General features: G+C 45.3%; 1 protein-coding gene across 5 annotated transcripts in view; it reads right to left on the bottom strand.

Annotated features, from left to right (window-relative positions):
• LOC143299916 (uncharacterized) overlaps positions 1-17500 on the bottom strand; it is a 113939-nt gene that overhangs the window by 37477 nt on the left and 58962 nt on the right. For 2 of the 5 annotated variants that reach the window (XM_076613449.1, XM_076613448.1), the window contains exons 2-10: positions 16029-16186; positions 14552-14758; positions 12324-12491; positions 10125-10220; positions 9225-9356; positions 8705-8851; positions 5710-5856; positions 3992-4126; positions 2719-2856 (exon numbers count right to left, since the gene is read on the bottom strand). In XM_076613449.1, the coding sequence (XP_076469564.1) occupies positions 2719-2856; positions 3992-4126; positions 5710-5856; positions 8705-8851; positions 9225-9356; positions 10125-10220; positions 12324-12491; positions 14552-14758; positions 16029-16110 (1252 nt within the window). In that variant the 5' untranslated portion in view covers positions 16111-16186. Of the gene's footprint in view, positions 1-2718; positions 2857-3991; positions 4127-5709; positions 5857-8704; positions 8852-9224; positions 9357-10124; positions 10221-12323; positions 12492-14551; positions 14759-16028; positions 16187-16706; positions 16731-17500 lie in introns of those variants that run through there. The other 3 variants (XM_076613450.1, XM_076613451.1, XM_076613447.1) reach the window with 3 other exon arrangements.

Below are 17500 nucleotides of genomic sequence, written 5' to 3'. Positions count from 1 at the left end.
TCTCTCTCTCTCTCTCTCTCTCTCCCCCTCCCCTTCATCCTCCTGTGCATGTTGCCTTGCATTCCATTGACTTACATTTCAATACGTTGCATTATGTCGTGTGTGCATGTGAGTGTGTTTGGTCTATGTGTATGTATGCACGTGCGTCATTAAAATCAATTTCTATGCACACACAGAATTCTTTTAATCAGTTTTCAAGGGTATAAACCTGAAAAAGCATACTGAACTCTGCGTAGGCCAGGTGTCTGTGGAATGTGGCATCATGGTCAGTTAGTGACAGACAAATCTGTCCTAAATGGCCTCCCACTCCTACAGGTCATCGGTCATTGGTCTTCTAACCCTGGGTTAGGTTGTGGAGGCACCACTGGTGACTCTGACTTACACCATCTGTCTCGGTTGTGGGCTGCTCTCTGCGATTCGACGAAAGACAAGCCTGTCCATTCCTGGATATTATCTTCCAACCTCTTCTTCTGTCTGCCTCTTCTTTTTTCCTACAGGCACTGTGCCTTGCAGGATGGTTTTTGCCAGACTTGATGATCTCGTCACGCGTCCAGACCACATCATTTTTCTTTTCCTCACAATGTTAAGCAGGCTGTCATGTGCCCTATAGGAAGGGCGTGTAAAATGTAGAAGATCTGATGTTCGTCCTTCCGATTCGAAGATGACCATGGCTTCAAGAATCAGATGGAAGATCGGTGGCTGTGGGTCCGGAGGTGACTGGTGAGGCCAATCCGGGCCCTGAAGGCTCGCCCACATGTGGGACACAAGTGAGTGGAAGCTGTCGTGGCAGTAGATGCCGCTCGGACCTTGCGCCCAGCACGCTTTCGTTACGCCTCGGTGATGCGCCTGGCTTCAGCTGCACGGGCTCCTGTGGTGATCTTGCTGCTCCAAGCTCGACGGTCCAGAGCAAGCGTCTCCCATGTGTTGATGTCGGTTCCCAGGTCTTTGGGAGACGTTTAAAGGCCACCTTTGTAGCGTTTCTTCTGCCCTCCGACTGAGCGCTTGCCCTGACACAGTTCTCCGTACAGCAGCTGCTTGGGCAGTCGACCGTCTGGCATTCTGACCATATGTCCAGCCCACCTGGCTTGGGATTTCTGCAGGAAGGTGCAGACGCTACAGAGGCCAACTCGTTCCAGGACTTCCGTGTTGGTGACTTTGTCCTGCCACCTGATATGAAGGCGTCTGCGGAGGCAGCTCAGGTGGAAGCGACTGAGCTGTTTGGCATGTCTGCCGTAAATAGTCCAAGTCTCACTGGCTTAAATAAGGGTGGTAAGGATCACTGCACAGTAGACCTTCAGCTTAGTGGTAGAGCTGAGTCCTTTCCGCTCCCAGACGTTCTCACGGAGTCTCCCAAAGGTGGCGTCGGTTTTGGCGATCCTGTTGTTGACCTTAGCGTCTATGTTCACTGCGCGAGAGAGCGTGCTGCCCAGGTAGGTGAAACTGTCGACTGCCTGGAGGTTCTGCCCCTTCATTATGATGCGAGGCTCCTGGCATGGCTTTCCTGGGGCAGGATGGTACATAACTTCGGTCTTTTTGGTGCTGATGGTGAGACTGAAGTTGTCGCAGGCTTCTGGAAAGCAGTCCATTTCACACAGCATCTTCTGCTCGGTGCTGGCATTGAGTGCGCAGTCATCAGCAAACAAGAAGTCTCTTATGACAGTCTCTTTCACCTTTTTAACAGCCTGCAGGGGCCTGAGGCTGAACAATCTCCTGTCAGTCCTGTACCTGATGTGGATTCCTCCTTCGCAGTCACGGAAGGCATCTGTCAGCATGGCAGAGAATACCATACTGAACAGAGTCGGGGTGATAACACAGCCTCGTTTTACGCCCTTTGTCACTGGCAAGACACGATATAAGAAATGGACAACGGACAGAAATAAGTAAAGCATAATGCTGGAGGTAATGCCACGTTATGGGCAGAAAGAGTGTGTAGGAGAGAGAGGGGGGTGGGGAGAGAAAGACGGACGGAGAGACAGACAACAGAAATAATAATAATAACAATAATAATAATAATGGTATTTATATAGCGCTGAATCTTGTGCATAGACAAATCTAAGCGCTTTCGCACCAGTCATTCTCACGCACGCATAACTCTAAAACGGGAGAAACTGAAGACAAGGAAGAGGCAGGGAAGGGAGGCTATTTTGGGAAGATGTGGGTTTTAAGGCCAGACTTGAAAGAGCTGAGTGTGGAGACTTGACGAAGCGAAAGAGGAAGCTCACTCCAATTGCAAGGCCCAGAGACAGAGAAAGAACGGCGGCCAACAGTCGAGAGTTTGAATCTGGGTATGCGTAAATGGAGAGGATCCGAAGCTGATCGTAGTGAGCGAGATGGAGTGTAGAGGAGAAGGCAGCCACAGAGATAGGAAGGGGCTGATTTGTGAATACATTTGTAGCAGGGAGTGCTGATCTTGTACTTTATTCGGTGTGAGACTGGGAGCCAGTGGAGATGTTGCAAAAGAGGAGTGATGTGCTCAGATCTTTTCTTTCTGAGGACGAGTCGGGCAGCAGAGTTTTGTATGCGCTGAAGGGACTGAATGGATGAAGCAGGCAAACCAGACAATAGAGAGTTACAGTAGTCAAGGCGAGAGATAATGAGAGAAACGACAAGTCTAGATGTCGCGTCAATGAACAGATATTTCCGGATGGAACTGATGCGCCGCAGGTGACAGTTGACAGAAACACAGAGACAGAGAGAAAGAACACCAAGTTCACAAACCTACAGTACAGTGTGATCCAGTGAAGCCATCGGCACACTGTCCTGTACACCTGCCCGTGACGTGATGACACTCACTGCTGACTCGGCAGTTTCCACATGTCTGGTTACACCCCTCACCGTAAAATCCGTCCGGACATTCTGCAACATGTAACAATGAATAAAAACAAAGCTATGAACCATTAAACAGTTTTGTTTTGCCCTCATTTTATGGAAGCTACACCATGTCTTGGTCCGTCGGTCGTTCATTCGTTCGTTTGTTCGTTCGTTCGCTCTGGAATATGATATTGTCTGCATTTGTGTGTGTGTGTGTGTGTGTGTGTGTGTGTGTGTGTGTGTGTGTGTGTGTGTGTGTTTTCATGTTCTTGTTAAAAGTATAAAATGCAAGCACATGAAATGCACACACACCCATGTACATACATATATATTATAATATATATGTTGTCTAATATGCATTGTCTAATTATGTGTATACATGTATTTTAACTTTACTGTTTTCGTTTCGGAACAATAGGCACAGTTTAAGATGCAATGTGCTCTAAGACTGCTCTAAGACGGTTTTTAGACCATTGGGTAAACAGGGCAAAATCATGCAGCATGCTACACGAAATAAACCAGGTTTGCATTCAAAGATCCTGTTGAAAATAGAAGCGCAACACATGCAGACACAGACAGCCATACAGACAGACAGACAGCCATACAGACAGACGGACAGACACACACACACACACACTTAACGCAGACTTTACTCTCAGCCAGTCCAATATTTCGCAGTTCTTTTTAACCTCTGACACTTTTTATGTCTATTCCTTTTAACCTCTGACCTTTGTAATGTCTCCGTCCCTGTCTCAGTCATTCCACCTCCTCTTTCCATCACCACCAACCTGTTCCCCAACCCCCCACACGCACGCATGCATATACTACATTTCCCCCCCGTCCAATGTCGCTTGACAGTGAAATGACGTTGAACTAAAGAAAGAAAGAAAGAAAGGAAGGAAGGAAGAGAGAGAGAGAGAGAACTCAGAACTCAAAACGTTTTTATTCAAGGATTTAGAGAGAGAGAGGGGGAGGGAGAGGGAGACAAACAGAGAGAGAGAGAGGAGGGAGGGAGAGAGACAGAGAGAGAGAGAGAGAGAGAGAGAGAGAGAGAGAGAGGATCCAAAAAAAGAAAATTCAATGCCGGTCATTATTTCAGCCTTTCATAGTTTCAAACGTTTGCACACCGCTCTTCATTAAATCGATTATGCATGCAGAACTGTTAACGATCACAACTCACGCGTATCGCAGAGAGGGGGCATCCACCCTGGTTCACAGAGCGGACACTGTCCATCCACCTTGTCACACACAGCTCCATCCTTACACTGACCGCATGTCTTGCTGCAGTTAGCTCCCCAACTGCCGTCCTCACATTCTGAAGTCAAAAGGCATCACTTTTGTCGACTGTGTTGTGGAAGCGACTATGAATATTATCGTCAGATTACGTTACTTATTTAGTGCTCATGAGAACACTTGTATAAGTTTGAAACGATTACCGTCGAGCAGGTCGGCGTTTGATTCATAAAAACTGCCATTGGGGAAAAAAATGTGTGTGTGTGTGTGTGTGTGTGTGTGTGTGTGTGTGTGTGTGTGTGTGTAAATTATATATGAATTATATATGTATATATATATATATATGTGTGTGTGTGTGTGTGTGTGTGTGTGTGTGTGTGTGTGTGAAATAAGCAACATTAAAGTATAAACGACACCTTTCACTGTAGTCCGAAGGTATAATATTTTGCAAAGACAAAACGAAATGAACAAACTGAATGTGTTTCCGTGAGAACTTCTTTCACCAGCATCGGGCATCTTCCATCGTGATATTTCATTTCAATTCAGATTCGAAATCAGAATCTTTTTTTTTTCTTTTTCTTTTTGTCTGCTTGGATTTTTTTTTTTTTTGTTTTTTTTTGCCTGCTTGGGACATTTTTTTTTAATTCAAGACACGAACATCGGTTGATCACAGCCTGAGTATAACAGACAGGGAGAGCTCATATACTTAACGCCTGATGCACAAAAGAGAATCTCTGCGATATATATTCATGTGAGTGGGGGTGGGGTGGGGGTTCTGTGTGTGTGTGTGTGTGTGTGTGTGTGTGTGTGTGAAAAGAGAGTGAGAGAGAGAGAGAGACAGAGAGACAGAGAACCACTGAGTACAATACAAAGAACAGTTCAGAGCAGAAAGCTTGCAAATTCCACCACACGATCTGGACAAGTCGGAACGTAAAAATTTACCCAACAACCAGTGAAGAGCTTTTAGAACGTACACGCATTTCCGTTCCCATATCCGACAGCTAAAAAATAATTACCTCCAGACAAACCGAAATGACACTGAAACTCAGCAGTTATTTCAAACATCGGTCTTTCCAATTTCAAGCGACTGTCTATCAGGATGTCAGGATATGTAAAACGTGCTTCAGTTCAGTTCAGTTCAGTTACTCAAGGAGGCGTCACTGCGTACGGACAAATCCGTATATACGCAACACCACATCTGGAAAGCAGATGCCTGACCAGCGGCGTAACCCATCGCGCTTAGTCAGGCATTGAGGGGAAAATGAAATGAAATCAAATGAAATGAAGATAAGATACATAAGCAAATATCTAAATAAATAAATACATAGATAAGTAATCAGATAAACGAACGAATTAATGAATTAAAATAACAAACAAAACAATAATTATGATGATAATAATCATAATGATACTACTTCTATTATACTACTACTGCTAATAATCATCATCATCATCATCATCATCATCATATATTGTACTCAATTGACGCAAACTGCCAATAGATGGGCTCTAAGCGCCTCACATGAAACAGTTCATATATGATAGTGTATTATACCACATAAAACAAATGAATAAATAGATAAACATATACATAAATAAATGCATAAATAAATAAATAAACACACAAATAAACGACTGGATGAAATAAACGTAGAATGCAGTGACCTTGTTGGCACAGCGGTGCCTGCCATCCTGCCGGACACCCCGCTTCACACTGTCCAGTCACTGGGTCACAGCTGCCAAGGGTGTCCTGGTTCTGACACTGACCACATTCCTGGGTGCAGTTCTGTCCGTACCACCCCGTGCTGCAGTCTGTAGGGGGGTGGGGGGGTGGGGGGGGGAAGTCATCAAACCATCAGTCTGGATGCTCATGTGCATGCACGCACGCATGCACACTCACGTACGCAAACACACGCACACACAGAAACACTCTGCCTGTGTGTGTGTGTGTGTGTGTGTGTGTGTGTGTGTGTGTGTGTGTGTGTGCGTGCGTGCGTGCGTGCGTGCGTGCGTGCGTGCGTGCGTGCGTGCGTGCGTGTGTGTGTGTGTCTCTGTGTGTGTGAGGGAAGAGCTCTCTCTCTCTCTCCATCTCTTTCTCTCTATCTCTGTCTTGTTGCGCATCATGGCCTTAAATTATTAAGCCCCTGTAGTTCTTGTTCTCTTTCAGTGCCTCTTCCTTCTTCTCTATGACCTCACATGGCTTTCTTCTCGAGACGAACTTGACAAGGATCGGCTGGGTTCCGCTCCTCGGCGTGCCAGCCCGGTGAACAGCAGCTGTGTCATCTAACACCACGTTGGCTCCAGTATCAGCATAAATCTTGAGAGCCTTCTCCTCAACCTGCAGTGCAGTCTCCCCTTGTTGTACTTTGATGCCAGCAATACGTGTACTCTCACGTCTAGTGTACTGGTTCAGCCGATCATTTTCGTAAGTAAGGCGGGCAAAGCTGACTATAATCTCCTGCTCCGAGCTAATGGATGAACGAGATGGACAATCGTTCCTCGAGATTCGATGTGTGTCTTCATGACTTCACCAAACGCAACAGCCACTGCAGTAATGAGGGCAGGGATAACTGGAACAGGACAGGGCTTACAGATGTGTCTTCACGTCACCAAACTTGAAGGTGTTGAGTGACAGGCGCAATAGCCGAATGGTTTAAGCGTTGGACTTTCAATCTGAGGGTCCCGGGTTCGAATCTCGGTGACGGCGCCTGGTGGGTAAAGGGTGGAGATTTTTCCGATCTCCCAGGTCAACATGTGTGCAGACCTGCTAGTGCCTGAACCCCCTTCGTGTGTACACGCAAGCAAAAGATCAAATACGCACATTAAAGATCCTGTAATCCATGTCAGCGTTCGGTGGGTTATGGAAACAAGTGCATACCCAGCATGCACACCCCCGAAAGCGGAGTATGACTGCCTACATGGCGGGGTAAAAACGGTCATACACGTAAAAGCCCACTCGTGTATATACCAGTGAACGTGGGGGTTGCAGCCCACCAACGCAGAAGAAGAAGAAGGAGGTGTTGAGTGTTTCACTGACCCGGGTCAACACACAGCAGAGACATCTGCAATACTTTCACCCCTATCACTCACCCAATACCAGAACCTCATTGTCCATCACCAACAGGCTCCATCTGGCCAGACACACCCTCCTCAAACTCAAGACTCCCTGCAGCACACACTCAAGCTCACATTCACCACCCCTACCCTCCGCAGGAGAAAGACGATAGCGTCTCTGCCTTTTTGTACTTCTTGCACTGGGAGATCGGAAAGACGAAGTGAACTATAACAATCTCTCAGCCATGGACATGACATGCAAAAGATCATACAGTCCTATTTTGGCATTCTAGATTCTGGAACCTATTTTACCGGCAATTTTGGTGCTTGTATGAAACGATATTACCATCAGTTGATGCTGTGACCCATTTCTGTGGATTTCTACTCTTATTTTGTACATTAGTTTACTCAATTTTGATGCAGATTCAGTGATCCCATCTTGCTTTTTCTGTGTTTGGTCTCACAAATCATTAAAATATAGGCTTAACAAGTAGGTGCAATAATATGGGACGCTAAAATCATAGACTGTACCTACACTGTTGTTCACAACAGTCCACAGTCCGAGCCCAGTCCATTGACAATCATACTAATTAATAACACAAGCAATAACCGAAAAAATTGAAACACTGATTACAAACTGAAATTCGCGCTTCAAGTGCCTGTACCTATGCAGACACAGGGTAATATCCAATTTTAGCATCCTAAATTCCTGGAGCTCTATGCACGGTATATTTCGTGTATATTGCAATGCAGGCATGAAGTAAAACATAAATAACAATCATTTTACCTTTGTCATCCACTCTGAGTAGGTAAATTGTGGTGTAAATTGCCTGTAAAACCACAGTCATAAACCCTTACTAACTTGGTAACGACATTACACGTTTTCCTGCATTGCAGAGAATGCACAGAAACGCGCACCGGGTCAACACAAACAATACAGACTAGTCTAATCAAAGCTCGTGCAGTTCAACACTTCACAAACAAGGACACAACGATCACCCTCACTAAGCTTACTCCATGAACACACCGTTGACACTGCCCAGTCTCACAAATCACGTGCAAACTCGACAACCGGTGGGTAGGGGGAGGGGGAGGGACGGAAGGTGAAGGAAAATGTCACTGTCACCTCACAAGCGCGGGCTAGGAGAAATTTGAAGGTGAAATGAAATTTTTTTTAAATTAAATTACTTACTTACCTCAGACACAACGAAAAGTCCTCAGACACACGTTATCTTGCAATGGTGATACAAACAAGTAGCCAGACTGTAAATGTGAAACGGCACCAACGCAGGATACCACAATATTTTGAGAAATAATGAGAGCACCAAAAAGCATTGACTTTCACCATCCAAGGGCAGCAACTCTCCGAGCGTTAAAATCTCAACCAGCAGATCTCACTGCATGGATTCACCTGATGGATAAATATTTTACACCACGGAATGTCTATGGACAAAGAGCTGATTGCAACGACACGTTCTCATAAAAATGAATAAATAAAAATGAATCGCCAGAACTTACTTACTAGAAGTGCACCATAACTAGTGTCATGTTTGCATAATGTTGGCTGGTTAAAGTGAGCCTGGACCATTTAAACATGTACACATACTCTGATCACATCGGTCGCCCCGTCTGCCGGGTGGACAGAGGGGACAGTAGCCAGAGGTCTTGTCACACACTGTTTCTGGGTGACAGGTCCACGTGCAGTTGGAGCAGGTGTTGTTGCCTTGAGGCTTGTAGAAATTATCCAGACACTCTGAAACAACAACAACAACACACACACACACACACACACACACATACATACATACATATATACATTCATATATACATATGTATGTATATATATATACATATACATATATATACATGTATGTACGCATACACATACAGACACACGCACATACACACGAACTGACAACTCACACCACCCCTCAACACACACACAGACACACGCACACACACAGAGACACACGCACGCACGCACGTACACACATGCACACGCGCATGTGTGTGAGAGACAGATATACAGATAGAAACAGAACGGGGTTAAGGGGATAGACACGGAGACAGACACAAAGAGAGATGCAGAGGCAGAGAAAGAGACAGACAGACAGAGAGTGGTGTACCTGAACACTGTGATCCTGTATAACCAGTGTTGCACGGAGAACACTGTCCTGTCTGTTGATCACACACAGTATTCTGACATCCTGGGGAACAGGGGGTGGTGCACTGGTCCCCGTACCTCCCTGCAACACATCCTGCACACAGAAACACAAAGGGGTGGTGAGAGAGAGAGAGAGAGAGAGAGAGAGAGAGAGAGAGAGAGAGTAAGCGCAGCTGCTTTTTTTTTACATCCAACCCTCAAGGGCAAAGAAGAAAACGGAAAAAACGAAAAAAAAGCAGTCAGTCACAGAGAGAGAAGGAAAGAGACAGACAGACAGAGAGAGAGAGTCAGTCACAGAGAGAGAGAGAGAGAGGGGTGGAGATAAACAATAAACATACTTTATTAATAGATAGCTCCACGCACTGCCCCCCCCCCCCCCCCCTCCCCCCACCCCTTCCCCTCCCCCCCCCTCTCTCTCTCCCTCTCTCTGTTGTGGGTGGGGTGTGGTAGGCGCACCAGCTCGTGCGAGCACTTGTCCATGCGCGTCTACGCTGCTTTTTTTTCTTTTTTAATGAATGAATAAATAAATAAATAAATAAATAAATGAGCAATTTACTCATTCCCTGTGTCATAAGTACGTACGTGCCAATTGATACAAGTGTATCCATGTATGTATCCATGTGTCTACGCGTGCATGTGTGTGCACGCACCTTTTTTGATTTATGAAAAAGGAGCAATTTACTTATTCCCTATGTTTTTATAAGTACGTGTGCGCCAATTGATACAAGTGTATCCATGCATGTGTCCATGTGTCCATGCGTGTGCACGCACCTTTTTTTCTTTTCTTTTTTTAATTCACAAATAAGGAGCAGTTTACTCATTGTTTTGATAAGTACGCGTGTGCCAAATTGATGCAAGTTACCTGAACAACGTCCTGTCAGTCGATGACAGCTTGTACCGTTGCAACTTGCAGAACAGGCAGTGTTGCACTGCTGCCCGTACCAATCTGCACCACAGTCTGGACACAACACAACATGACACACATGGAATACCAACTGGCGATATCAACAGTTTTTCCCCGTCCATTCTACTCTTCTATGATGAACTCGGAACAAGAATGTATCCGTATGGGTATACCCGTTTCGTACGAATGGTGTGCTGAGAAGGTTGGGGGGCTGGGAGGGGGATGGCTAATTATGTGACCGAGAGAGGATCACTGGGTTGTTTTTTGTTGTTTCTTTTTGTTTTGTTTTGTTTTGTTTTTTCAGTCTTTAGATGTGCATGGTACAATTTCATTCATGAGCTATTGTAAATGGTTATTTCCTGTGGTTGCATAGTGTTAATGTTGGGGGGGGGGGGGGTTGGGTTTTTGGTGTTTTTTGTTTATTTGTTTTTTTGTGAATGTGTGTGTGTGTGTGTGTGTGAGTGTGTGTGTCTGTGTGTGTCTGTTTGTGTCTGTGTGTGTCTTTGTGTGTCTGTTTGTGTTTGTGTCTCTGTGTGTGTGTGTATCTGTGTGTGTCTGTTTGTATCTCTGTGTGGTGCTGTTGTTGTTCTTCTTGTTGTTTTTGTTTTTTTCTTAATCACACAGAACGTTAACTAGTTAGCAGTCCTGTGGTTGATGGCAATATGAACATGTACACATTCTTATTCATATTCATGGCCTGAGGAACGTGATGTTTTGATCACAAAACAGAGAGAGACCACACACACACACACACACACACACACACACACACACACACACACACACACACACACACACACACACACACACACACACACACACACACACACACACACACACACACACACACACACACACATGTACAGGACAGAACCGTGACAAAGAAAAGAAGACGTCTCTGACGGAATTGCTGGAATTAACGCACGTTATAACACAGTATGCCTATCACCTCGAAACGAGGCTGACACATTTATTTCTGTTTTGTCAATAATTTATTTGTGTATTCAAAACAGTTAGAAAGAAAAAAAAAAAAACCTTGTTTTGGGGCGGAAAAATATTTTATATTAAAAAATGAAATAAAACATGTAGGATATCTGGACAACAAGCTGATTTTAACTTAGGAAGGGTTTCTTTTTCACATTTTGTCACCCTATAATTTACTATGTGTAGAAAGCCCTTAACAAAAGTAATCGAAATCTAATGTCTCAAACTCCCATCAAAGTTTTCTTGAAAAAACAGTAAACAACAAAAATGTTGATTGATATCATCGCATGTACTTGCACGTAGAGCCAGTAATCTGTTCGAAAATAACGGAAACGTAACGCCCGGTTTTGACTTCTTCTTTTTTTTTTAAAATACGAGGTTGAAACTCTAGGTTGCCGGGTGTTAAAACACTGCTCAATTTTACTGTTTTATAGTCACACAACATCAACATCAATTCATTACGTTATGAATATTTCAGTCAGCTCTAGACGTACCTAAACCCCATGGTTACTGCAGACAGAAATCTTTATATCTAAATCCCCGGCAATGTAACGGGGTGAAATGTTCCATTCATGGTGTAATTCGTAAATGTGTGTGTAAAGACTCCTTGAAGAAAGCTCTCGGTGCCTGTCACATTGACCATCGCCAGTGGTCCGCAGTAGCCGCTGATCGAGAGACCTGGCGACGCACCATCCACCAAGCTGTCTCCTCCTTCGAAAACAACCGCAGGGCCAGCCTTGAGGACAAACGCAGAAGGAGGAAGAACCAAGACGCTGCAGCTGCGAACCCAGACCAGACTTTCCCTTGCAACCGCTGCGGCCGACTCTGCTTTTCCCGCATTGGCCTTGTCAGCCATGAACGTGCCTGCATCAGACGTGGACAACGCCCTTCCTAGATCTTCGTCAGCGAAGCCAGGCCATGATGATGATGGTGTGTGTGTGTGTGTGTCTGTGTCTGTCTGTCTCTCTCTTTCTCTCTCTCTCTCTGTATGTGTGTGTCTTTGTCTGTGTCTGTGTGTTCTTACTTTAATTTAACGTCTTTTCAATTTGAGTGATATTAGATGTGTGTGTGTGTGTGTGTGTGTGTGTGTGTGTGTGTGTGACAGACAAACAGAAAAACAGACAGACAGGCAGACATGTAGGCCTGGATCTTCTTTGGATACTTATTACGCACCCCAAATTTGCACTTCACACAGGTTAAGTAACCCTTGTCTGGAGATGCGGACTTTCTGTCCATACATGACGTCAGAACACGTCACTTTCTTCCTCCTGGTGTTAGACGTAACAACTGCACACGTCTGGCCGTCCACAGTGATGGTGGAGGGGTATAGGCGGCGGTTGTCTGAACATGAAAAAGGCAGAGAATTAAAACCAACACACAGCTGCTCAAACTGGTGCACACATAACAACAAACAGGTACACAATTTGTGTTTGTAATTGTATTGTTGTTTTTTTTATCACAACAGATTTCTCTGTGTGAAATTCGGGCTGCTCTCCCCAGGGAGAGCGCGTCGCTACACTACAGCGCCACCCATTTTTTTTTGCATTTTTTCCTGCGTGCAGTTTTATTTTCTTTTCCTATCGAAGTGGATTTTCCATAGAATTTTGCCAGGAACAACCCTTTTGTTGCCGTGGGTTCTTTTACATGCGCTAAGTGCATGCTGCACACGGGACCTCGGTTTATCGTCTCATCCGAATGACTAGCGTCCAGACCACCACTCACGGTCTAGTGGAGGGGGAGAAAATATCGGCGGCTGAGCCGTGATTCGAACCAGCGCGCTCAGATTCCCTCGCTTCCTAGGCGGACGCGTTACCTCTAGGCTATCACTCCACTTAAGTGTGCGGTTATTGGAGTACGAAGACTCATCTATTCTCTTCTAAGTTCGAGGACTCGCCAAATCCCTACGAAGTCTCATCAAATCCCTTCCATGCACGAGAAACATTAAATCCCTTTTAAGCACGAGCATTAATCAAATCTCTTCTAAGTACGACGGTTCGTCAACTCCGTTCTTTGTACGAAGACTCTTCAAATCCCTTCTTACTACGAGTACTTATCAAATCCCTAAGAAGACTCACCAATCCCTTCTAAGTACGAGGACTCATCACCAAATCCCTTCTAAGTACGAGCACTCATCAAACCCCTTCTTAGTCATTCAGATGAGACGATAAACCGAGGTCCCGTGTGCAGCATGCACTTAGCGCACGTAAAAGAACCCACGGCAACGAAAGCATTGTCCCTGGCAAAATTCTGTAGAAAAATCCACTTGGATAGGAAAACAAATAAAATTGCAGGCAGGAAAAAATGCACACACAAAAAAAAAGGGTGACGCTGTCAGTGCAGCGACGCGCTCTCCCTGGGGAGAGCAGCCCGAATTTCACACAGAGAAATCTGTTGTGATAAAAAAGAGTAAAACAAATAGGTAACCTGTCACACAACGAGTACTCATCAAATCCCTTCTAAGTAACCTGTCATAGAACGAGCACTCATCAAATCCCTTCTGATTCACCTGTCATAGAACGAGCACTCATCAAATCCCTTCTAAGTAACCTGTCATAGAACGAGCACTCATCAAATCCCTTCTAAGTAACCTGTCATAGTACGAGTACTCATCAAATCCCTTCCACGTAACCTGTCACAGAACGAGCACTCATCAAATCCCTTCCACGTAACCTGTCATAGAACGAGCACTCATCAAATCCCTTCTAAGTCACCTGTCACATAACGAGTACTCATCAAATCCCTTCCACGTAACCTGTCACAGAACGGGCACTCATCAAATCCCTTCCAAGTAACCTGTCACAGAACGAGCACTCATCAAATCCCTTCCAAGTAACCTGTCATAGAACGAGTACTCATCAAATCCCTTCAGAGTCACCTGTCACAGAACGAGCACTCATCAAATCCCTTCCAAGTAACCTGTCATAGAACGAGTACTCATCAAATCCCTTCAGAGTCACCTGTCACATAACGAGCACTCATCAAATCCCTTCTGATTAACCTGTCATAGAACGAGCACAATATCAAAATCCCTTCTGGGTCACCTGTCATAGAACGAGCACTCATCAAATCCCTTCCGAGTCACCAGTCACAGAACGAGTACTCATCAAATCCCTTCTGATTAACCTGTCATAGATCGAGCACAATATTAAATTCCCTTCTGGGTCACCTGTCATAGAATGAGCACTCATCAAATCCCTTCCGAGTCACCAGTCACATAATGAGTACTCATCAAATCCCTTCAGAGTCACCTGTCACATAACGAGTACTCATCAAATCCCTTCTGATTTACCTGTCATAGAACGAGCACAATATTAAAATCCCTTCTGGGTCACCTGTCATAGAACGAGCACTCATCAAATCCCCTCCATGCATGCAGCCTGTACGCAGACACATGCACTCACAGCGATCACGTGCCCAGACGGTGACGTTGTACACAGGGTACGTCCTGCCCAGGTCCACCTCCCACCACGGGTCGGCGTCGGCAGTTAAGGTGTGGATACAGTTTCCGGGGTATTTACCGCTTGTGTTTCCATTGGCCGCCATGCTGGGGGATACTTGATACACATGAATGCTGCTCTGGTTGTAAGTCTTATCTCGTGCGATGTTGACTGTGAAACACACACACACACACACACACACACACACACACACACACACACACACACACCCGCGCACACACACACGCGAGAGAGAGAGAGCACACACACGCGCGCGCACACACGCACGCACGCATGCACACACGCATACATTACCGTTTCTCTCATGCAAAACAGATAATACATTGGACCATTCCCTCTTCCCTTCGATATTCATTTGTTACTAGTATACTTCCCTCTTACTCTGTCATAGAGTCCACACACACACGCACGCACGCACGCACGCACACACGCACACACACAGATTACCTTAATCGCATACAAATACACATAAGAGTACTCACAAAAACGCACGGTCACGCACATTAGGGTTGGGCTTTTCACGAACTCAGTTTTTCTTTTCTATGAAATTGTCCGATCTGACCTTTTAGTCATAGATTTCATCCCGTATCAACCTTTCTCGTGTGAAGAGAGCTCACATCATTGTGTCTTCTCTCAACCATGACTTCTCTGGACGCTCTGAAAAATGTGTCTCTGTGTTGTATTGGATTGGATTCGATTCGATTGTATTGTATTGTATTGTATTGTATTGCATTGCATTGGATTGGATTGGATTGGATTGGATTGGATTCGGTTGTATCGTATTGTATTGTATATGCATTGTATTGCATTGCATCGTATTGTATTGGATTGGATTGGATTGGTTTGGATTCGGTTGTATTGGATTGGATTGGATTGGATTGGTTTGGATTGGATTGGTTTGGATTCGGTTATATTGTATTGTATTGTATTGTATTGTATTGGATTGGATTGGATTGTATTGTATTGGATTGGATTGGATTGGATGGGATTAGATTCGGTTGTGTTGTATTGTATTGTATTGTATATGCATTGCATTGCATCGTATTGTGTTGTATTGAGGTTCACTTTTCGCAACATATTTCTCTGTGTGAAATTCTGGCTGCTGTCCCTCTGTGTGTGTGTGTGTGTGTGTGTGTGTGTGTGTGTGTGTCTGTCTGTCTGTCTGTTTGTGTGTGTGTTTGTGTGTGTATGTGTCTGTATGTGCGTGTGTATCTGTGTGTCCGTGTCTTCCTGTCCGTGTCTGTGTCTGTGTGTTTTGCGCCTCGCGCGTGTGTGTCTGTGTCTGTGTCTGTGTCTGCGCGCGCGCGAATGCGTACATGCATGGATGCGTGCGAATACGCGAGTCAGTAAAAGGTTGCAAAAACAGGAGCATTGAATAGTCATTGAAGTAGTGATGACAGGTAAAACTCAAGTTACGTACCATAGTTTTGCCCCTGTGAAGGGAACAGCACAGCAGTACACAGCCACAGACAGACACCCACGCCAACACCTGTACGGTCCATGGTAATTGGAGATATACACACTAAGGACCCGTTCTGGTTTCAGTAGATCCTGGTTTTTTACCTCTCACCTGCCTCACTGCACACACACACACACACACACACACACACACACACACACACACACACACACACACATTAACTATCCAAATGCTGCAGACACATCGAGCTACCCGACCAATTACTGACGCGTCTAACACTGTCTACCCGCACAACACTGGCACATTGACACTGTTTATCAAGAAGGCACCAACACACATAACACTGTCTACCCGCACGACACTGGCACGTTGACACTGTTTATCAAGAAGGCACCAACACACATAACACTGTCTACCCCCAACGACACTGGCACATTGACACTGTTTATCAAGAAGGCACCAACACACATAACACTGTCTACCCCCAACGACACTGGCACATTGACACTGTTTATCAAGAAGGAACCAACACACATAACACTGTCTACCCGAACGACACTGGCACGTTGACACTGTTTATCAAGAAGGCACCAACACACATAACACTGTCTACCCGAACGACACTGGCACATTGACACTGTTTATCAAGAAGGCACCAACACACATAACACTGTCTACCTGCACGACACTGGCACGTTGACACTGTTTATCAAGAAGGCACCAACACACGTAACTCTGTCTACCCGAACGACACTGACACGTTGACACTGTTTATCAAGAAGGAACCAACACACATAACACTGTCTGCCCAAACGACACTCGCACGTTGACACTGTTTATCAAGAAGGCACCAACACACATAACACTGTCTACCCGCACGACACTGGTACATTGACACTGTTTATCAAGAAGGCAGCAACACACATAACACTGTCTACCCGCACGACACTGGCACATTGACACTGTTTATCAAGAAGGCACCAACACACATAACACTGTCTACCCCCAACGACACTGGCACGTTGACACTGTTTATCAAGAAGGCAGCAACACACATAACACTGTCTACCCCCAACGACACTGGCACGTTGACACTGTTTATCAAGAAGGCACCAACACACATAACACTGTCTACCCGAACGACACTGGCACGTTGACACTGTTTATCAAGAAGGCAGCAACACACATAACACTGTCTACCCAAACGACACTGGCACATTGACACTGTTTATCAAGAAGGCAGCAACACACATAACACTGTCTACCCGAACGACACTGGCACGTTGACACTGTTTATCAAGAAGGCACCAACACACATAACACTGTCTACCTGCACGACACTGGCACATTGACACTGTTTATCAAGAAGGCACCAACACACATAACACTGTCTACCCGAACGACACTGGCACGTTGACACTGTTTATCAAGAAGGCAGCAACACACATAACACTGTCTACCCCCAACGACAC

This window comes from Babylonia areolata, chromosome 25, assembly GCF_041734735.1.
Source record: "Babylonia areolata isolate BAREFJ2019XMU chromosome 25, ASM4173473v1, whole genome shotgun sequence".
Taxonomy (NCBI): domain Eukaryota; kingdom Metazoa; phylum Mollusca; class Gastropoda; order Neogastropoda; family Buccinidae; genus Babylonia; species Babylonia areolata.
This window is presented reverse-complemented; position numbering and strand designations above follow the sequence as displayed.